At 27.4% G+C, this 24,672-nt stretch overlaps 1 protein-coding gene across 1 annotated transcript; it reads left to right on the top strand.

Annotated features, from left to right (window-relative positions):
- Positions 1-2,440: 2,440 nt before the first annotated feature.
- Positions 2,441-4,804, top strand: LOC122580165 (transcription factor bHLH18-like). Its single transcript, XM_043752437.1, has 5 exons — positions 2,441-2,472; positions 2,931-3,021; positions 3,093-3,611; positions 3,698-4,081; positions 4,215-4,804. Exons 2-5 carry the CDS (start codon positions 2,989-2,991, stop codon positions 4,395-4,397), a joined length of 1,119 nt encoding a protein of 372 aa, XP_043608372.1. The 5' UTR covers positions 2,441-2,472; positions 2,931-2,988; the 3' UTR covers positions 4,398-4,804.
- Positions 4,805-24,672: the final 19,868 nt, after the last annotated feature.

Here is a 24,672-nt window from a genome sequence, read left to right as displayed (position 1 = left end):
AAAAGGATTTTTTTTTAGTGAACGTGTCACAGCTTCCTCCTATTTTTTTTTGTAAAGAAAGAAAGCAAAAGCGATTCCCGTAGTAGCGGCGAGCGAAATGGGAGCAGCCTAAACCGTGAAAACGGGGTTGTGGGAGAGCAATACAAGCGTCGTGCTGCTAGGCGAAGCAGTACCGTTGGTGTTGACTTTTCATGTGTCCAATAATGCTTATTGATGGAAGCAAAGAGTTGGACACATGGACCAATGACAAATAAATGTCATTGTGCACATCTTCTTTGTGTAGAAGCACCGAAATTCAAACACGTTGTTATAATGGAGAAAAAAATACAGACGTATCTATGATTATTTTTGTTTTTTTAATAAAAAATATCGAAAGAAATTATATAAATAACAATCATATGATTATTAATTAATTATTCATATATACGATATAAGTGTAAAAAATTAATTAATTTATATAAAACTATCCAACATCAAGAGGATGTTCGTCATATGGGATTTAGATAGGCTTTAAAAATATTATTTAGTCAGATTAAGAATGGAGATAGCGAATGCTACATTCTAAAAGCTACTTCTCAAAGTTGACTGGGGTTGTTGCTATGCAATACCTGTCTCTCATAGCTTACATACTTTTTCATTTTTATTCCATATCTTATTTTATATTTGAATTTTTAATCAAAGAATAAACGCATATTGTAAAATCATAATATTGTTTATTTTTACCTTAATTTCAAACCCCTCTCTCTCTCTCTCTATATATATATATCTTAATTTCAAACCTATATATATATATATATATATATATATATATATATATATATATATATATATATATATATTTTTCTTTATATATAATAAAAGAAAATTGTCTTACAAAACTATTTTTAAAAAACAACATTATGTGGCATGTTTATATTTTTTTCCAAAAATTTTTATTTTATTTATGATGTCATATTTAATATTGAATATTTTTAAAGATAAATTGTTCATTAAATACTTATTTTAAATTTCTATTTCTATTTAAAAATATTTTTATGTTTTGTTAATGCAATAGCTACCCATATATCTATGATTCCTCTAAAATATATTGGACTCCCTATTTTAGAAATTCAACAATCTATTCAATATCCTCACACGTTACCTCTAATTCTATATCTCTAATCACAATCAGACAAACATCTTACCAAGATCTAACACACAGTCACTTCTTTCTCTCCTTCCTATTTACACACACGCATATCGATTTCCCCACTGTTTTGTATTATTATCACCGTTTAACCTTCGCAACGCGCGGACACCAACCCTTGTATATATAAGTTATGCTAGTCAATTTAATATCTTCAAACCAAGTTATAATATGTCAATAACAAAAATTACATATATTTTTTTTTATAATTTTTTTGCTTTTAAAAGTTTTAGTTAAAATACCTGGGTTAAACCGGGTTTATTAGCTAGTATATATATATATATATTGGGATTAGTATTTCAAAATGTAAACAACTTTACATGAATTGTTATAATGTGTATCGAACTTCGCAATCTTGTGCATTGTATGTAATGAACTTTTAAATTCATGTGCATTGTTGTATCTGACCAATCAAAAACTTATAAGTGACAGCTTATATGGTTGCCGTATATACACGAATACATACAATGCACATTATTTGAAAATTCATTTTATACAATTCACGTAAAGTTATTTACATTCTAAAATACTAATCCCATATATCAATAACATCATCGTTATCTAATCGAAACACAAGTATTGCACTGCCATTACTTAATTGTCTGTTTGTCTCTATTAGAAATAGGTATTGTTCGAGTGCATATTTGAAAATTTTGGATATGTCTCGTATAATAAAATTCGTATAAGTATGATACATGTAATTTTGAATAAACCACAGATCATTCATTTGATTTACTTTATATTCAATTTATCAAACTTTCTATTCACGCAATTATATTTTAACAACGAGATTAACAACGTCAGCTTATTACTATACATAACATATTCGAAACTACTGCATTTATGTGGGGTCTCTAGTCTTGAATAACTAATTAATATGAAAAACTATACATTGAGGTAAAATCTCATTTGTATCAAAATCCTCCCGGTTTTGGGCCTGGTACCCAGGTTCGAGTTTTGAAGGGCAAAGTTTTATCCTATTAATTGTCGTGTTGTTTGATGCATCAATAAGAGCTTTTCATCCCTCCATGGTTCTCTAAAAATTTAAATGACATCCTGTCTGAAAGACGTGAGTATCGATAAATGAGACGGACAGGTTGTGACGACTCAAACATTTAAAAAAAAAAAAAACTATACTTAAATATAAAACCTAATAGGGCAACTTGGTTCTTCTAGAAGACTTAGGTGGTTTTTGTAATCTACATAAGACTGGAATCCCACCAGCATCATATGCAAGAAATATTCTGGTGATAGAGGAAAGAGATCTCTACACACTTTTTTCTAAGGTACATATATCTAGCTAATCACCTTTTTTCCTATTCCCTTTCTTTCTGAAAATTCGAACTTATTTATAAAAGCTTATTACTATATCATATCAAACATGCATATGGGTATTAGATTATATCTATATTTGAACAAAAAGTTCAACTTTTTCTTAAAAGTTGATCACATCTCTAATTATGTGATTCATTCAGATCTCTTATTAGAATTTGCTTCTAAATAAACTATAATTATACCCTAACTTTTTATTATCTTTCTAATAAAATTATTATTATTTTCTGAAGCTCAAGATGTTTAAACTTTCAAGGTGATAGGATATGTGCAACAAAAATATTTGGAATTTATAAAAACTCATCATTCATAAAAAAGTTGTTATATTATGCACAAACTTCAATAGAAATCAAGGATATCAATATTTCCAAATATGTTTGTGTATATTCACCTCAGAATTGTGTACTTACAGGCAGCTGCATATATAGCTTGGAGGAAATTTTAAGTAATACTTACATATTAATTATCATATGGATATGTCTTCAGCATGGCTATCACAACTTGTAAGTGAAACAAATATCTAAACCATATATATTTATTTATGCATATATCTTGATTAATTATATGTAATCAGGAAATGCAAGATCAAGGGTTCCTTAATTATCAATATCATGAGATGATCAAGCCTTATCATCACATGGTAGCTGACTTTGGTGGAGATTCAAATTTCTCTTATTATCATGTGGACAACAAAATCACATCATTTGTTGATCAAACTTTTCAAATTCCAACAAATATCAAAGAAATGTCTAATAATGTTCAAAGGGCTCCTATCTACAAAACAGGAAATAGTATTATCAAAAAAGTTACTTCAGAAGATCATCATGAAAACTCAAAGCCGAAACCGAATCAAAAAAAACTTCCTGCAACTCCTCCCAACACTTTCACTATATCTTTTGGAGATCAAAAACCTAAAGAAGAAGAAATCCCGTTCACCGATTCATTTGGGTATCCAAGTAACACGAAAAAAGGTCCAACGGTGGTTAGAAACCGGATCCAACTTCAAGATCATATGTTGGCTGAGAGGAAAAGAAGAGAAAAGTTGGCTAAACGGTTTATTTCTTTGTCTACCCTACTTCCTGACCTAAAGAAGGTACTAATGGACAGTCTCATTCGTATATATATAATGTTCCATATGTTACAACATTATTAACCTAGGTAGCTATTTTTGATGTATAGATGGATAAAGCAACCGTGTTAGAAGATGCAGCAAATTACATAAAAGAACTTCAATTGCGCGTTAAAGAGCTTGAGGAGTTAACAAACACGAAGACAATGAACATGGAATCGAATGTATCTACAAAGAAAACGAAGCTTGGGTTTAGTTATGATGACGGTTTATCCTCTGATGAAACAAATGACTTAGAGAGTCGTATCAGTTGTAAACCGGAGATTAAAGTACGAATGTCAGGAAGTAATGTGCTAATACGAATCTACTGCCTCAAAAACTCATTGTCATTAATAAAAACACTTGATGAGGTGCAGAAGCTAGATCTTTCGGTTACAAGTAGTAGTACCATGCCATTTGCCAATACCACCCTCCTTATCACCATTGTTGCTAAGGTATATATGTCAATTTTGATAAGTTAAGGTTTATATATATATAATGTGGTGAGAATGATTTTAAGAATCTAATTAACATGAAAGAGTTAGAAGATGGAAATTCTGATCATTAAATTTTTCATGATTTATACAGAAAAAAGATGAGTTCAAGATGACATCAACCAAACTTGCGAAAAGCTTGCAACAAGCTGTGTCGAATTTAGATGATCATCACCAACAACATGAAGTTCAAGATTTTCATCACTCAAAGTTGTTTGCCCCTAATGTCGATTCACCATTTTCGTTATTTCCAACAAACTCAAAAAACCATTTCTGATCCGTTGTCATCCCTGCTTTTTGCATACCATGCATTTTAACTCGCGAACAGCCTCAGCTCCAACAAACAATCCTTCCATTATCTCCAAGTTGTGCTTTAATTAGATATATAAAAGTATGTTTTGTGCTACCAATTATCTTAATTAACAAGATGGGAGGCTTCATGGTGACAATAATTCTTGATTAATGGTCATGAGTTAATTTCAATTCAATTCCGTCTTGTGTACACTAATTAATAAGTAGATTTCGTCAATATTTATTAATTAAGGAGTATCTTTCACAACGTTGTTGTTGTGTACTAGCTAGGAAATGATCGAGCATTTGGTTTTTGGCTTTGAGAATTGTTAACATTATCTGTTAGTTGCATCTTAATTAATTGTATGTTTTTGTTCTCATCATACATGAATATACAACTTCATAATTCATTAACATTGTATATATATTACTTAATTTTTTTACACTTTTGAACAAATACATATATGGTTAATTTTATAAGTCTTATATTTAAAATTACATTAAGTAAATACTCATTCATGACCGGCCTAGCTATCGTCTACATGTAATTTACACCAAATTAAGTTGTGTAGATTAAATCTTAGCTAGATACATATACATTCATGGTGTTAATTTATAATGCTTTTTTATATCAGAAAACATACATAGTTTGTGGAATAATATCTTATTTACCGTACTATACCAACTAGAAACTTAAGTACTTCGCTGATCATGATGCATGAAATGGTTGCGAGTATATATATATATACACACACACAATGGCATCAAATCCGGGCGATTCTGAAATGCCTGACGGAAATTATTACATCGATCGAGAGTGAAGTAGTGCTAGCCGTAGAAAATTAAATGACACCCCCATTAAAATATGGGGAAATGATAGGTACTATAACAGTCTCTCTACCTTTGGGTAGAGTTAAGACTGTTTACAGCTCACCTCCCCCATAACTTGCCCAGAGATTGGGTCCTATTGTTGTTGTTGTTGATAGGTACTACAACATTGTGAAGAAAAAATAATCTACTTTGTCCCCTAAAATTTATGAAATGTGCATATTAAGTTCTTGATCTATGAGAGTAGCAGTACCTATCTTAGCTGACCAGTACCGGTACCTTATGGGGTTTTTCCTGAAATGATAGAACTAGACCATTGGGTCTGGGTATTTGTTGTGGGAGTATGGGTCACTCACGACGGAGTTTTAGGTCACGTAATCTGGGTATTTGAGGCTTTAATTTTTATTTAAACTTTGACCTTAAATATTTTTGTTTGTGTTACACATCACATATATATATTCCTTCCGTCTCACTAAACCTGTCCTATTTTGAATTTTCAAGGTCTTCATTTATAAACTTTGACTATACATATTTTGATTTGTGGTATATATATATAATATTTGATGAAAGTTATATGAATTGATTGAGTTTTAAATGTACTTTTTATTATTAGTATAATTTTCATCAAATATTATATAACACAAATCAAAATATTTAGGATCAAAGTTTATAAAGAAAGGATTATGTTTAAATATATTTTTCATTGATGTAATTAACTTTCATCTAATATTACGTAACACAAACAAAATTACTTAGAGTCAAAGTTGAAAGAATAAAATTAAAGCAACATTTAAAATGGGACGAAGACGGTAATAATTCGCTAGCTAGCTGGTATCAAAAATAAAACTAAGAGTGAATTCAGTTAATTACAGTGGGAGGCCGGGTATGACGCTGGCGGTTGAGAAGAAGGGTAATTAAGGAAGATGGTGACAGGATGTGAAACATGTTTAGCGACTTTTTTTCTCCATGACTTTAAGGCAGTAATAAGCCTCTGGCAGTCGTTATGACTTTAAGGCAGTAATAAGTCTCTTTCTCTTTGGCAAAGAAAAGCGTACAGTACTTTCCTACAGAAGCGCCTAGATTTTGTGAAATCTAGCATCTCATTATTTCTGAAACAAAATCTAACAACTCTCGTTAATTATTAGATGCCTAGATAGATGGGTCCAAAAATGTCTTTTTGGGCTTTAATAACTCGATCTATGTCTCTATCTAATTAATGAAAGCCCATGTTAGGCTAATTATATATTTATATGGTATATATGAATGAAACAAAATGAAATTGGTAACACATCGTTCGTACTAACTAACGACGGATCACAATATTGATTAAGGGATGAAGCTCAGGTTAAAAATTGATACGTTTTGATAAATTTGTGAGGATTTTTTTTTTGGTTTTTGCTAAACGAAATTTTCGCTAATTAAAGTGCATTAAATAATTATACACTTATTATAAATTTTAGAGATAACTTTTGATACACATATTTAAAGTAATGGGGATCACATCATACAATATTTGTATGCACATTAAGTAAAGTTTTAAGAGCTTCATTTAATATTTATTTTATTTTTTTTCTACATTTTTAATAGAGAAAATTACATTTTTGGTCCTTAAAGTTGGCAAGATTTTCAGTTATTGCCCTTAAGTGAATTAATTACAGAAAAACCCTTAAAGTTGGTCAAATTTTTCACTTTTCACTCTGTAACTAATGACCGTCTATTAGGTCCGTTAAATGAGGGGCAGATTCGTTATTTCACCATGATTCTTTCTTCCTTTTCTTCCAAACTCAAACACAAATCCAGATTCGTCAGGTTTTGAAAGAAAAAATGAAATGTCAATTGAAATCACGGCGGCCGAAAATTTGAAAATCACGCCGGAAAAATTAAAATATAGATTTATCTCTTGTTTCTTCGAATTGGAACACGAAACATGTCGGCTCAGAATTCAATCGTGCACGGACCCTAGCCAAAATAATCCGATCTAGACTTCGCCGGAAAAACTTGACCGCCGAAAAGACTTGTTTGAATTGAAAAGAAAGACAAAACAAAGTAATTGCAATTCGAATCCAACCAAATCTATCCAAAACCGATCCCAATCCAAGCAATTTCGAATACAAAAACCCTTGTTTCCGATCTCAAAGTTGTGTGTTTTGAGTGTGTGTTTGTGTGTCTTTTCGAGTGTGTTTGTGCTTGGTGTGTGTTTTAAGTTGACATTTCGTTTTTTGGCCACTGTGATTTTCAAAATCTGGGTTTGTGTTTGAGTTTGGAGGAAGAATAGAAGATATCATGGTGAAATGACAAATTTGCACCTCACTTAACGTACCTAATAGACGACTGTTAGTCACGGAGTGAAAAGTGAAAAAATTGACCAAATTTAGGGTTTTTTCTGTAATTAATTCACTTAAGGGCAATAACTGAAAATCCTGCCAACTAAAAAGACCAAAAATGTAATTTTCTCTTTTTAATATGTTGCAGTTGCACATATTATTTTAGTATTTATAATTCATATAGATAGTCTTTTTGGAATTTGTGTTTGGTTTGTTTAGGTGACAATTATAGGAGTTGGTGTTTATAATTTTATAGCATTTTGCTAATTCGTTAAAATAACTATTTATGTTAGTTTAAAAAAAATTACTACATGCAATAATACTCGTGAAGGAGTTGGATATTTTAAAATAAGTATTAAAGTAAAATAGATATAACAAGATCTTTACCTTTAGATCATGGTTAAATAGATGCAAAGAGATTTATGAAGCAATTGATGCACAATGATTTCCATGATGCACAATGATTTTCAGTGAAAAAAAACCTATTGTTTTATTTGTTTTACTTTAATGCTTGTTTTATTTTACCTAAAACCTACTCAGGAAATAAATAAATACTCCATCCGTCCCACTAGAAGATTCATGTTTTGAATTTTTAAAGTCTAACATTTGGAACTTTGACCTTAAATAATTTATTTGTGTTAGACAATATTTGATGAAAGTTATATGAATTTATTGTATTTGAGACGTGTTTTTTAATGATATAATTTTTATCAAGTTATATACAACACAAAAAAAGTTATTTAAAGTCAAAGTTTAAAAATAAAGACTTTTAATATTTAAAGTAAAATACTTTTAATGTATGTAGCGGAAAATTTTCATATATGTCATTGCTACTATACCTTTCTATATCATATCTATCAAAGTCATTTTTATAAATTGTAAATATCAGTATTAGACATGAAAAATATCAAAATTATCCAAATACTCGTAACTAAATCTAATTAAAATGAAACATAAAAATCTTTCAAATTACACATAAATCCTTTAATTTATAGATAACTTTTGTAATGGGTGTGTCTAAAGCAGGCATCATATATATATATATATATATATATATATATACTAAAAACACACCTATACATGCATTTGTAATTATTTATTTTTATTTATAATATTAAATATCTCTTTCTTTTAACAATTTATTAGTTAATTAATTATTTCATTAAATTTTTTGTTAATCATTACATTAAACTTCTCAATCATTTTATTAATCTTTTTTACTAACACAATAAACTTTTATAATTTTATTTATTTTAAATATTAATAATAGAAAAACCTTATGTTTAAAGTTTAAAAATAATATAAACAAGTATTTTTACCCGGAAGAAAAACAAAACTCTCGTGATAAAAGTTAAAAACATTAAGCCGAAAAACAATATTTTTGTGGCAAAAGTTAATAAAATAAAAGTTGTAATCAAAAATAAAGAAAATGAAACTTTAGTAATAAAATTTAGCAACCAAAGCTATGTGATAAAAGCAAATAAAGGAAAACTTCGGAGTAAGACTTGAAAAAAGCAAAGTTATGTGAAAAAAAAAATACAAAAGTTAAAAAGCTTAAACTTGAAAACAAAGCTTGTCTGACGAAATTTTAAAAAAACATAAGTTATGTGAAAAATAAAAGGGGAAATGTAAAAGAAACATTTCCAAGACGGAAATTAAATAAGTAAAGTTATGTGGTAAAAAAAATAAATAAATAAACTTTTGATGGGAAAAGCTTAAAAACCAAAGTTATGTAGCAAAAAGTAAATAAAGCAAAACTTTGGTGGTAAAAACTTAAAAAAACTTAAACTTTAAAACAAACTACGTTTTAAAACTACCATTAGTTAGCCAAGCAACACCTGACGACCGTTAAGGCCATTAATTATTTTGGTTGTACAACATTATGTGGTGGAGTTAATACTCAAAATGGTGTACATGAAAAGTAATTACTAAATGGTGTATTGTTAAAACTACTTGTTAAATTTTGTATTTTTTTTTTTATCTAAAACTAAAATGTACTTATTAATTTGACCAACTCCATAAATAATTTATTCTTAGAAAAAGTTTCAAACTTTTACTCAACCGCGTTAGGATTATTATTACAAGACTTATTATACTTGGAATATAAGGGTGAAAAATGAAAAATTGGTAAGATCTTTGATTTTGGAAGGATCCACCCTGGTTCAAGTCTTACTTCTTACATTTGTAAGAGTGGATTTATAGGGGGTTTTCAAGAGTCATGGTTTCGAGGCATACGTATCTAATTTTTACATATTTAAGCACAACACGACTATTATTTCTTTATGAGTAATGACAAAACATTCATTACTTCCTTCCTTCCGTGCGAACAACCACCACCCTCACAGACTATACATTTGATTTCTCAAACTTCAACTAGTTTATCTATTAATTTTTTTATCAGACGAATTTGATACATATAATGAATTAAAAGATATCTAAAATTATATGTTCACTTTTGCTCTAATTTGACACATATTTAGTAAATGTAGACAAATATGGTGTGACAAATAACTAAATATAAAAGTTCACACTTAAAAGTGTGAACTTTTAAAATACCACAATCTTAAGTGTGGATTAATTTTTACACCCTTTTAGTTCTTCATATTTTTACACACCTAAGAACGTGACAAGTTTTTTAATTAATTCACGCTAATTAAAAGAGTAAACAAATACAATATTATTTGTAGATATTCCACCAACAAAACCCGTATACACTTGGGGACAGTCATTGCAATTGATTTGGGTTGAGAGTGGAGTTTCTTATCTAAGGAATTTCTATCAATTTGACTTGCATTATTTGATATAATTAATTTGGTGCGTTACATGGATAGATACAATTAATTCGGTTTCAAGCTTCTAATTAAGTTTTAGTGATTAAGACCCGTGTCCAACCCTGAATACGAGATTAATGATATTATCAATACTAGACTTTTTTACATTTAATTCATAAAAGCTTGTAATTTTGAAGATATATGGTTAAGTGTTATACTTTGCATTTTGAAGTAGTACAATAATCACAGGTTTGTCACTGTCATTATTAGCAGAGACATATTGATGGAATTGTTTACCGTAGTCTATCCATAAGGTAAATGCTACAATAATTTCTCTATTATAAAATTTTTTTAAAACCGGTTGTATTTATAATGTGATATTATTATTAAGAATTAAAATATAAACATACTTTTGATTATGTATTTGATATTCAAGTATATGTATCTGATTATGATGCGGACACATAACACGAATAGGTTTATTTTCAATTACTTGACCTGTGATAATTGGATAACAATAAGGATTGTTTTCATATTTTTTTGATAACTATTAGGACATTTGATTTGATTGACAATTGATACTTTAAAAAATTAAGTATCAATACTTTTCGTAACTTTTTTAAAAAAATTAAAAAACAATCTCTTCAAGTTTATGCCTAAAAATAAATATAAATTAAGTATTTAGGGTTAAAAAGTGTAAATTGTTGATAAAAAACAAAAAAAGTGTAAATTAATGAGATTTTTTCTAGAAATTAATATAAATACTAAGATAATAATATATTTGGATAAATGGATAATGATTATTAGGAATTTTAATTTATAGTTAATCTAAATGATGACATAAGGGAGAGTCAATTTAATAAAATTGAACGATTTGATTGGTTAATAAGTCATTTATTCAACTGTCTTATAGTATATATTAAGATAAAGTTAATAAAACAAATACAATCTAGTTTATAGGTATAATGGAAAAGTTATAAAAACATCATTTTAGTAAATATTATTTTTTTTTGTAAAAAAATACCATTTTGATAAATACATTTGAAAATACACCATTTTGGTAATTACTTTTTACATATACACCATTTTGGGTATTAAGTCTTATGGAATGATAGTGAGGGGAGTACATTTAGCTACAATACTCCACCACAGAAACCGACATAACAATTTAAAGTATATACTCGTATATAATAACTCAATAAGCAAGAATATTTTAAAAACAATAAGAAATATAATAACATCTTAATATATACTATAAGACAGTTGAACTAATGACTAATTTACCAATCACATCGTTCGATTTTATCAAATTAACTTTTGATGATGTCATCATTTAGATAAACTACAAATTAAAAATCCTAATAATCATTATCCAAATATATTATTATATTAATATTTATATTAATTTTTAGAAAAAGTCTCATTAATTTACACTTTTTTGTTTTCCATCAATAATTTACACTTTTTAGCCCTGAATACTTAATTTATATTTATTTTTAGTCATCAACTTAAGAATTTTTTTTAAAATTTACAATCATTTAATTAAATAAAAAAAATTTAACATATATATGAAATATTTTCTACAAAAAAATATTTATTTGAAAACCTAATGACTTATTAACAAATATTAGAAGGGTCCTAATTGTTATCAAAAAATATAAAAACAATCATAATTGTTATCATATTATCATAGAACAAGTGATTGAAAATAAACATATGCGTGTTATGAACGCGCATCATGATTAAATACATATACTTGAATGTCAAGTTCGGGATCACAAATATGTTTATATTTCAATTCTTAATTATTTTTCCTAATAATATTACATTATGAGTACATCTGTTTCAAAATATATTATAATGGAGAAATTATTATATATAGCATGTGCCTTGTGAAATGACTACGACAAACAATTCCATCAATATGTGTAGGCTAATAATGACAGTGAGGAACCTATGATTATTGTACTACAACTTGCAAAATATAACACTTAAAACCGTGTTTTTTTAAAATTGTAAGCTTTTGTGACTTAAATGTATGAAGATCTAATATTGTTAATATTGTAAATCTCGTGTCCAGTGTTGGACACGGGTCTAAAATCTAGTTAAATATCTATTTATGTACATCAAAATATAAATTTGACCCCCATTTTAATCTTTTTATATATATATATAATTTTAAAAATCTTTTAATTTTTAACCCATTCTGTTGATTGATTTAATTCTATGTCTTAATCTCACGAACTCTAGTACTCTACAATAATCTACCACGTATATGGCAATCACGATAATCAGTTATGAAGCCACATGTACTTTATTAAAATATGAGAAAAAAATATACAAGATTTGAATGTATATACGAGTAATATTTTACCAACAATAATTTTTTTGGTTTTGCTAACTTGCGCGCCGAGAACTAAAACCCATGTATATATATATAACAAAAATGTGCGAGGAATTTGGTTGGTTGCCATGATTGAAACTCCCTGTAGGTTGACGTGTTCACAGTTCTAGATTAATCTTTACTAAAATTTAGCTGGGACCAAAACATGTTTTTTTTTTTTTGAACAGCATGGGACCAAAACATGTGATGTATGTTTATTGTCATCTACTTGATATTCAGGAGCCTTAGATTTTTGGTGGTCCATGTTTATTTTCATGTTGAATTTGGTGGTCCATGATCTATTTTTATGTTGAAAGAAGAGTTTTCTTTCTTTCTTTACATTTTTCTTTAAATGTTTTTAAGCAGCTAAATTAATTTATTGTCCATTCATAACGATTAGATTTAGAATATTTATTTTCCAGTTTGTTTCAAATGTACATTGTTGAACTACTGGAGTTACATTTGGGTTACGGATGATTGTAAATTTGTAAGGTACATATAAATACTTTTTTTGGTCTGAATGTCTCAGTCACTTTATGAACAGACTAATCACAAGAGCTGACTCATTTTTACGAGCTCGAAACGATAACAAGTTTATGTGCTAATGTGCAACCAAAATACCTGGTACTTATGATGACACTGATCCGTTGTGTTAAATGATCAAACTTATATTGCATATATCTCTCTCTCTCTATATATAAAATTTGATATATATATATATATATATATTAGTCTTAATACCCGTACGATGTACGGATTGTTTATATATGTCATTATCATTTATGTGAGTTTTGATATACCTGATTAAGTCTCCAGTAATTTCATTTCGATTCAAATTAACTGTGTATTATGTACATCTAGACTTGCATTAACCACTTGACAATTCACGTGTATCTAAAAGATAACGTGACAACTACTCGTATATAAAGTCAAAAAGATCCTAAGTTGTTAATATGCATTCAGTTGTCACTTATCTATACTTCTATACTACCATATAAAAATTATACCTCTATGTTGAAAAGTTTACAATTTTGGTACATGTAAAATTACCATTTTACCCTTAATTAATTAACTTACACAACCATTCCATAATCTTTTAAAAGATATTCACTATCTCTAAAAGTCAAACATCTTTGTATCAATTACCAACACCACTTGACGCTGACGCCACCACATCGCAACTAATGTCATCGCCGCCGCATTACGCGGGTACTATGCTCGTGTTTTGTAAGGGTTTTGCTAAACAAAGCCCTAAGTGCTTTCGTTAAGGTGCATTAATTAATTTTACACTTATCATAAAATTCAGGGGGTGAGTTTTTAATATGGAAATGTACAATCTTTTTATACACGTTAAGTGAAGCCTTAAGGGCTATGTTTAGCGTTTTCCTTTTTTTAATACTAATCTTAATACCCATACGATGTACGGATTGTTTATACATGTCATTATTATTTATGTGAGTTTTGATATACCAGATTAAGTCTGAATGTTCATAGATTCCGTTATTATCTTCAAGATTTCGTTTAGGTTACGAAAACAAATATTTAGATAACATTTATGCAATTTAATTAGATATATATGAAAGTTACTGGTTTGAAAGACTTTTTTTTTTGTTGTTGTTAATCATGTATGATTCCAATTATTTTATACTTTACTCTCATTTAAGGTGAAAAAAATTTAGCAAAGCTAATTATAATGAAAGACAAAAGATCTAATGTTAATTGAAAAAAAATAAAATTAATATCTCTAAAAAGAAAGATTATAAATTGGACTAATGAGACATGCATAAATTATTATAGAATTTTAGATATGGTCAAACTCCATTTTAATCTACACTATATCAAAGTTAAATTAGGAAACCCTTTAATGCGTATGTATTATAAAATATTTATTTTATAAAATTTAATATATAAAAGATATATTCCAAAACTTAAAGATCATGATCCATATATATAAAAATTTAAAAATATATTTATTTAAGTATGACACGTGTCATTAAAAGCTTGTGACACATGTCGTTTTAAGAAATATACAATCCTCTTGTGACGAACATTGAGAAAAAAATATAGTCATGCATAAAAATTAGTTGCAGTTAATACTAAAAGAGAGGAGAAAGTAAAAAGGCAGGGAATCGGGAATAGATAAGACATTTTCTCTTTTAGAGAAACTATGAAAACTTAAAAGGGTAATCAGTGTAAAAATAGTAAAATATATATTGAATTTAATTCTAATTAAATTAAATAATATTATATATGTTGTTTAGTTAATAGCCCAGTGATAAAAAAAAATCCTTTCAATCAAAGTTTGGATTTAAGTATATCTGGGTTCGAGTCCTTGAGTGAGTAAGGTTTACCTATACGCATTAGTTCGATCTTATGCTTTTAGATAAATTATTAGAGTTTTCATTTTACTAACTAAAAGGACGGCTGCGCGTTGTAGCGATAACAGTATAATACGTGAGATGTCGTAATGGTAATACAAGCTTTTAGGTTACTTTCATAAGATTTGACGATGCAACATCTAACCGTGATTATCATTCTAAATATAAGTCGAGATTAGATGCGAAAATTAATAAGCTAGATTTAAAAATTAACCATTTCAAATATATCTGTTAGGGATATTTTGGGTAATTAAATTAAAAAAGTGCTGAATTTTTTAAAATAGTAAGGTCAGTTTGTTTTATAAGAGATATAGATACAGATATTGGATAAGAGACCATATAATATGGATTTGGTTAAGACAATATAGAGTAAACATTCCTTTATATATATTCGTTGAGATCCTGTTCTACTTTCCTAATTATAGGACCCATCGTATTTTATTTATGGGGTTTGCTAAATACAGCCCTTAGAGTTGTGTTTAAGGTGCATAAATTGTTTGTACATTTATCATGAAAATCAGGGGCAGACTTTTAATATGAAAGGTACAAGTTTTTTTATGCACATTAAATACAACCCTTAGGGCTGTATTTAGCATTTCCCTTTATTTTTTCACTAAAAGAAAATCATAATTCATGGATATTAAGGGTATGTTTGGCACAAAAGCTTGGAGCTGGGGCTGTAGTTAAGGGCTTGGGGCTGGAGCTTGGGGTTGGGGCTAGGGGTTGGGGCTTTTTTTTCAACTCTCTTCCTACGAGCTTTTATTTTAAAGACCTTTCAGGGCTTTTAGGAGCTTTTTAAGGCTGGGGCTTTTAAATTCGAATGCGTTTCCAAACAGGGCTAATGAGCTTATATTTAAAAGCTCGGGGCTTTTAAGCTCCTAAAAACCCTTAAAAGCCTCTTGCCAAACAGACACTAAATCCCATTTGTAGCCTTCTAGAAGATGTGAGTTTGTGAGACATGTTACATTTAGCGAAAAATATTCAATTCGAAACGAAAAGAAAAATATAAGAATAATCTAAATATAATGACAGTTGCTTAAATAATAACTAAATCCTTTAAGTTAAGAAATAAAATGCACTTCTAAGGAATATAACCCTTATTTTATTAATATAACTAGTTTATTGTCCCACATAATACGCGATATTATATTTTACTATAGTAAATTGGAAAACATATGTAAAAGATGTTGAAAATGAATTATTTAGTATCATGATGCAAAATTAAGATATAAATTAGTAATTGTTAATTTACAAATAAACAAAGTTTCATTGAAGATTATTACATTTACAATTAAATTTAAGATATATCTCTATATATAGAAAAAAAAAAACATAAAATTTCATGATTTTATGTTTCTATAAACAATACTAAAACTTAAAATTATTGTATCAAGTGATAATTTGAAATTCAAGATAACCAGATTTGTTTAGCGAAGTATAATTAAGAACTAAGTATAGAATTGCCTTATTTTTAGTTGGAGAAATCCACTTTCAATCTCACTTTCTATATTTGTAAGAGTAAATTATGAGGGGGATTTTTCGAGTAACATGTGTTTCATTTCATAAATTTGTGGTTCGAGTTCTGCATACTATCTATTTGAATCATTGTGGTTTCTCGAATGTCTACTAACTCGTTGTTTTAGGGAAAAAAAGACGTCCAAATATATTAGTCATTTTATATAATCTCTCACGCAGTTTAATGCTTATATAAATGCACACATATAGATAAATGAATAAAACAAAAATAACCTTATATAAAATATCAAAGCATCATAGCAATATTTAAGGACTACACTTACATCTATTATTCATTTGATTACTTTCAAGTGAGTTTATAATTACCATCTTTTTTGTTCAACAGATAAAAACCATTATTTTAAAAGGTATCAAACGTATATCAATTCCCCATTAGATTTATAGATTCTTTTCATCTTTATTAAAAAAATTAACTTTATAATTTTTTCTTAAGATTTTTAGCCTCAAAAAGTCAACGTTTCGTGTTTATGTGATTTTTCATATGATAAAACGCAATTAATAATATTATTGTAAAAGTTACATTTGGTAAGCTAAGAAGGTGTTTGCGATTGCATCTTGATGAATTATTTGATTATTATGTTTGCATAACACAAATAATGTAAAAAGTGTTTGGTAAAAAAAAATGATTATTTGGGTTTTCATATAGACATAACGTAGTTTTGAAAAAGCATGTTGGGGCATGTTTTTTCAAAACGCATATTTTTTTGCAAAATGTACTTTACAAACGCAACCCTTGACACCCGCTAAATAACTACTCTAGTTATGTTATAATGAAAATTATGTTTATAGCGTATTAGCTAATACGTGATATAAACATAAGTTATTTAATAGTTTAATAATAAAGCTTTATTATCGTCCTTATTTATTAAGACGCTATATAAGATTGTTGTCAAATTGCAATGTATTCGATCGACATAAAACAATTGTGTATAATTTAAGTAAATAAGGTTATATTTTAAAGTATATTTTTTCTTAAATCGGTACTTTAAAATTTTATAAGTTGGTTAATAATAACATATACTTTTAATGTCTTAAGTTTACTTATGGTTTGTCAAGTATATTTTAACATTATATATTAGTTAATTAATTTATATAAATTTTCAAAAGATTTATTAGAGTCTAGGGTAATAGAAACCCTTGTTAAATTAAATTTATGAATATGAGTCGAACTCAAAACCTTGGATAAAACTGTGAGTACTTATGACCAGTTAGGTTGACCACTATTATCTAACTTTATTAAACCAAATAACTAAATAAATATAAAATATATATAATAATGCATGCCAAATTATAACTTAAATCTAATCCTTGACTTATGATGAAGTATACTTTCACAATTGCTCCTCTCGACATCATATATTATGTGTGTTTTTCGACATGAATCTTTTTACCATAATTAGAAAGGATATATATGACTAATCATATAAAGTGAAAGTATTAATATTGTCATTTAAAAAAGATAAATTAATTAAATTTGATCTAATGGTTCTAAATCAAAGTTGGAACTCATCCAAGGGTTCTTATTTGTTTAGGAATGAATTTAGGACCTTGTTATATATATATATATTGGTAGATATCAAAGTTTTTTTTTTTATATATTTTTTTGAACGACAAGCTAATCCAGTCCTACTACTAAATTACACGTATGTTTGAAATGAAATTCAGTATTCTCGAAAAATTCTCAATACTTAAACTTATAAATGTAAGAAGTGAGACTCGAATCCTTGTGGTGTTTTTTATGGTCAAAGACCAGTTAACGACTGTCAGTATAAAATCTCTATTATAAATAAAAGAGGATTGTTTTCAAAATATATTTTTAGTAAAAAGTTGATGTGGTAAACTAAAAATTTTCCATACACCTTATTTTTAAAATAGATGATGTCATATAACAAAAGTATTTCTTTTTAATGTAACAATTTTTTTTTATTTCTTTTCCTTCCTTTCCATTTTTACCATTTAATTTTCACGTATTATTTTCTCTCACGTATTTTTGACCCGCATCATCTCAATTCGCAAGTATGGTTCTTTTATTAGTAATTGTACATGCATCTTAATATTGTCGACTTTCCGTTTTTTTTAAACCACTTTTATATGTGTACTAATTCAAATATCCAAAAGTTTCAAGTATACAAAATGTATCGGCATTTTGAATCTTTCGAATGATTTTTATGTTCAAAGTTGTATTAAATTTAATAATATTAACATCAAAGTTCACCTATTACAAATACCTTTATCTTGGATCTATAATAAAAACATGTTTTTTACTACCCGGATTGAATCCGGGTTTGATTAGCTAGTATTTTAGTATATTAAAATTTGTATTTTGTTATGTAAAAACTTAGAGGACGAAGGAATTTCTAATATAGTAATATATAAATTGTTGAGTAACTTTTATACACTAATTACATAGAGAATGCCCGTGCCTTATCATTTCTCATTTTTTGATCATCCAATAATTTCTCACAAATCATATTTAAATGAAAATGCAATGTGTACATTTAAAATGCTTCATGGGAAGAAACTAAAAAAGAAGATCAAAAACACGATAAAATTACCAACAACCGTAGGTGGTTGGGCACAACTTTTTGATCTATTTTCGCCTATTTAAGAAACCAATTTTGAATCTTCCCCAAATTTAAATTTCTTGTTTTTTTTTTTTTATATGTAATTTGAGTTTGAATGCCATGTGCTATCTGGACCCTAGTAATCTAGTATATACTAGATTTTAGATCCGTATTAGATACACTGGTTTTATAGCATTGTCAATAAGAATTAGTTTATCAATTTGTAAGGGATCGGAAAAAGATAAATTATTAAACTCAAAATTTAAAACTAAATATATATTAATAAAAAAATAATATTTAAGATTCATGATTGGTTTAAAAGATAGAGTTTTTATAACTAATAAAAGAAAATAGATAGATATTAATTCGTACTTGATATTTATGATTTATATACTCATTGAAAATTTATTAACATATAATTTGAATATTGTGTGAAAAGAAAGTCATAAATAATATGTTGAGAATTTTTTAATTAAACAAAAAACAAAAACTTAAATTTTTTTTCTCAAAGTTAGTTTACTAATTATAATTTAAGTCCTTAGGATAAAAAGTATAAATTAATAAGACTTGTTTTTTACTTACACTAATATAAAAATTAATATAACTAATATATTTGGATAATGATTATTAGAATTATTAGTTATAATTAGATTAATAATAACATCATCAAAATTCAACCTGATAAATTCAAGAGCTATGTTTGGTCAATAAGCTGTTAAGTTAGTTTTTTTTTAACAAATATAAAAATAAATATAAAATATGAAAAAAATAATAAAAAAGTATGTAAACTATGAGAGACAGATATGCATGCATAACCCCCAGTCGATTTTTAAAAGTAGGTTTTAGAATGTAGCATTATCTATCTCCATTCTTAATCCGACTAAATCTTTATATATATTAAAAAGACAATTAATCTAATAACTTATTAATCAATTATAACTCTCAATTTTGTTAAATTATATATATATATATATATATATATATATTGCCGGTAGAGCAGAGAGAAAAAAATAAATTTAAGTTTTGATCTGGACCATTGAAATTAATAAGCAAAACAATCTGAGCCTTTGAAATTAAAATTCGAGATATGGTAAGTAATAAATAAACTAAAAGTTAAATTTGACTATTTTAGATATGGTAACTATTTTTATTTAATTTAATATATGCTTTTTAAATTATAGTAACTATTTAATACTCAGTACATGATAATTATTTTCAAAATGATTTGTATGTTTTAGCCATTGATCATGATAATTATATACTACATGGTAATGGTAATTACATTCAAATTACTTGCATATTACATGCACGATCTAAACATTAACTTTTATATAAGTATCTCCATCATTCCATTATTAGAGCATTAGAGCTGATTATTAGAACATTAGATTTTAGGACCGTATTTAATACACATGGATTATCACATCATTAATATTAGGTGTTAATTTATTATAGTTTAAAATTTAATTTACTATTTTTATTAATAATACATTGATCTATATATTAAAACTTTGAGTATTATATTGAAATACTTTTAAAAATATACTCATGGAAATTGTTAAATGTATCCAAACAACTATACTTTCTATATTAATCATGGTAAATATCTAAATATGAGATTTCAAAAAACAAGTTACTTGAAGTAATCATTTTTTTAAAAGACTTTTTTTATTTGAACTAAACACAGTCTACACATTCAACATTTAAATGTTATTACCATAACATGATGCAATTTTTTTTAACAAATCACAATGCTATTCAAGTTGGAGATCATTATCTTATGTCATAAAAAAAATACTATTTCAAATATAAATTGTAGATCGTATTTTTTTTTGACAATACAGTCTGTTTTTGCTTTAAATTAATATTTTAAATTCTTACTTTCGATATTTAATATTGTCTATTTTTACATTTTGTCTTTTCTATATATGAACACCAATAATTTTTTTTATTATATATAATCATATATTGATGAGTAACCGCATGACGCGCCGAAGACAGTATGGTGGTGGCTGCACCAATTAGTAGTTCGGGTACTTTATCTGAAAGTAAGCGCGTTATAGGGGGTAGTGTATGTATTTTAGTAGTTAAATGATAGGTATAATATATATATAAAAATAAAATAGGTTATGAGGGGTAATTTAGAGAGCAAACATGTAACTTGAAGAAGGGGCTAAAATAGTTTATAAGAGAATATAGATATATTACTTAAAATGCAAAAAGAAAAAAAAAATGACATGACACAAATCATCAAATCCATTTACATGAATTAGTACATGTTATTTAAGTAAAGTAAAAATATGGCTAGACATTGCAATATTCTATTGTTTGAGTAAACTGGTGGCAAGTTGACGAATTGAAATTAACCAACCCATAGACATCCCATCTAATCATGGTGTTAAAATCCCAATGGCGTGTTAAATGGGTTGGTTGATTTCGGGTCACATGGGTTGTTCAGTTGACCTATTAAATGAGTTGGTGAGTTGACGGGTCAACGGGCTGATTTCAATTCAAATGAGTGTTTGTTGTCTGATCAAATAAATTGGTGGAGTCGACCTATTAAAAAACATTATATAAATTTTTATAATTTTGGGTTAACAGGTTGACCTAATAACCCAAAAGGTCAACCCGACCCCGACCAAAAGAAAGCAAGTTGGCGGATTACCGAGTCGAGATCTTACGACTCTAACCCGGTTTTCCGTATCAATTCAAGTCCAATTTTGGGTAAAGTTAATTATTAACAATCTTAATATATATCAAACCGACTCTATATATGTTATATCAAAAAGTGTACAAAGTTTAAGACTTCATTTTAACATTATGCTCGACGTAATAATAAGCTTTATAGTTGGATATAAACTAGGCTTTTAAGTTTACTTAGTAACCCGGTCACCGACCGGGTATTAATCTAGTCGAAAATTGATGATGTCATAATTATATACTAAAAATAAGTTATCATAATAAAAAATAATAAAAAGTGTCGATCTTAGTTCATAAAAAGTGTCGATCATAATTCCTTTTAAAAAAATCCCAATCTAGATAAATACAAATATTCAAGAAAGTGTCATCTCTATTTATATTAAAAAAAAGTATCAATCTAGATAAATACAACTATTTATATATATTTATTTAAACTATCTATATCTATTTAGTTTATTAAGACAATAAAAAATTCAAATAAATACACAAATTGACATATCTTTTATTATCATACTAATTTTGTTTGATAGTATTACTTTAAATACTTCATATTAAAATAAATAAATGAGCCTACATTTTTTTTTATTTATTTTTTTAACATTTATCAAGGTATCAAATTTGATATTCTATATTCTTTTCTATTTTACCATAAAAAATGCCAATCTTCTTTTAATATAATGAAAAATAAATTCACGACACACAAAATCATTGAAAACCCAACGAATTAGCTGCTAATTTTATTGTTCTTAACAACCATGGCTAACGAAAATAAAATGCAAGACATCAATAAGAACTTGGTCAATTGTGTAATCAAAGTTAGGATATTGTTTATCTGGAAGAGTTTATATAAAAAAACCACTACATCATCCAACCTTAATATGATTAGCATTCATTATTTACATTTTAATATCTAAATTCCGTTTTAGTTATATTACTATATTTAACATATACAGTAAAACCTCTATAAATTAATACTCGATAAATTAATAACCCCGATAAAATTAATAATTTGTCCGGTTCCAAGTCGGGACCAGTACAAAATTAGACATCAATCAATAAAATAATAAGAAAATAATTTTTTTGAAACCTCAATGTAAATATATAGGTCCCATCAAAACTATAAATTAATAATTCTTTAAATATTCCAAAATTCTAATATTTTTTAAGTCTAAAATGTACTACATTCCCTTGCTTTTTTTAAAAAAACTTCAAATCCATGTTAAATATGTATATATCTTTAAATTTCTCCATTACACTTAAAAGTTGAAACATTGTCTTATCGTATGGCAACTAAAAGTTGTGAAAAGCTGTTATTGTTGCCGTTTGCAATGCTTTTTTCTGAGTGACCTATTTCAAAACTACTGTATCATCCTCAACTTCGTAATCAACTAGATTTTGAACATTATCCATCATAAATTATTCAATGTTTTGAATCTCATAACATTTATTATTTTCACAGGGATAATCTCGCAATGTATTTACATCCGTTTTGTGCTAATAATGAATACCTGTAATCAAACTCTCAAGCTCCAAATGTCTTCTCTAGAGTTTACGTCGTTTAAATTACTTGAGCCGGTTGGATTCATCGAACGAATTATTCCGTGTCTAAAGCAATTTGATATGGACTCTTGTTTCATTTAATGTGTGAATGTACATTAGACTTGAAAATTTGAAGGGAATACATGAAACTCTTTAAATTAATAATTTATTAATTTATCGGTATAATAGTATCTTGCTAAGTTAATAAAATATCATATACTAATTAATTTATAGAGGTTATACTGTAAGTTTCTTTTAACATATACTAATTCTTATTTTGATAATGCTGTAAAAACCTGTGTATTTGACACAGGTTTAAAATCTAGTACTATTTTTAAAGCCAAATCTAAAACCCATATTGGTTTTAGATAGTTTTGTGATGATTTTGGATAATGATTATTAAAATTATTATTTTATACTCGCAATTAGTTTAATAATAATAATGAAATCATCGATTTTCAACTTGATAAAATCAAGAATTGTAATTGGTCAATAAGTTATTAGGTCAGTTTTTCTTTTGATATATATAAAAATCTTTACGAAGCTATCTAGTACTCTAGTTGCATTGTTTTCAATATGGTTTTAATTTCTAAGAGGCAATACTTATCGAAAATCTTTCCGCTCTATAATAAAGAGTCCTTTAACTCTTAAAAAGGCATTGAATAAACCAAGTTTTAACATAATATATCTTTCTCGATCTCAATAAAAATCTCGTTAATGTTAAAAAAGAAAAAAAAATCTTCTCGAATCATGTTCACTTTATCGATAGTCAATGGTTGAGCATCAGCTTTTCATGATGAAGGTCTCGAGTTCGAGGTCCGAGAAGGACATTTCAAGGTATTTCACAAATAAAGTCCTCCAGTGAAACATATATGAGTCCTGTAGAGGGGGCAGAGATTTATCCCAATTAAATGTCATGTCTTCGGGTGGTTTAGTTGAGAGTTTCTACTCCTACTAGGTATTGAGTGTGAGGGGGCTCTCTAGCACGGACCCGGTTAAGACAGCGTAAGCTAGATCTCTTATTACGAGTAAATGATCCACACCTTAAAGATAAAGTATTTAAAAACGCGTTAAAAAAAATCAAAGAATTGAAGTAGTATTTTTGAAAACTAGTTTCAGCAGGTAAATCAAATCTAATCATGGTGAAAAGAAAGTGTGACGACCAATGTTGTCTCTAATTAACACCATTTTAGAATTATTACCCACGAGTCAATTTCATGAGCATATATATATAAATA

Source organism: Erigeron canadensis, chromosome 8 (assembly GCF_010389155.1).
Source record: "Erigeron canadensis isolate Cc75 chromosome 8, C_canadensis_v1, whole genome shotgun sequence".
NCBI lineage: Eukaryota > Viridiplantae > Streptophyta > Magnoliopsida > Asterales > Asteraceae > Erigeron > Erigeron canadensis.
Note: the sequence above shows the minus strand (reverse complement) of the source record. Positions and strands in the feature narration are given on the sequence as shown.

Bases quoted from the DNA above. Each gene is read 5' to 3' on its own strand.
- LOC122580165 (XM_043752437.1), top strand. From the start codon at position 2,989: ATGGATATGTCTTCAGCATGGCTATCACAACTT. The intron at 3,022-3,092 runs GTAAGTGAAACA...ATATGTAATCAG, and splicing joins CAGCATGGCTATCACAACTT to GAAATGCAAGATCAAGGGTT. The intron at 3,612-3,697 runs GTACTAATGGAC...TTTGATGTATAG, and splicing joins TACTTCCTGACCTAAAGAAG to ATGGATAAAGCAACCGTGTT.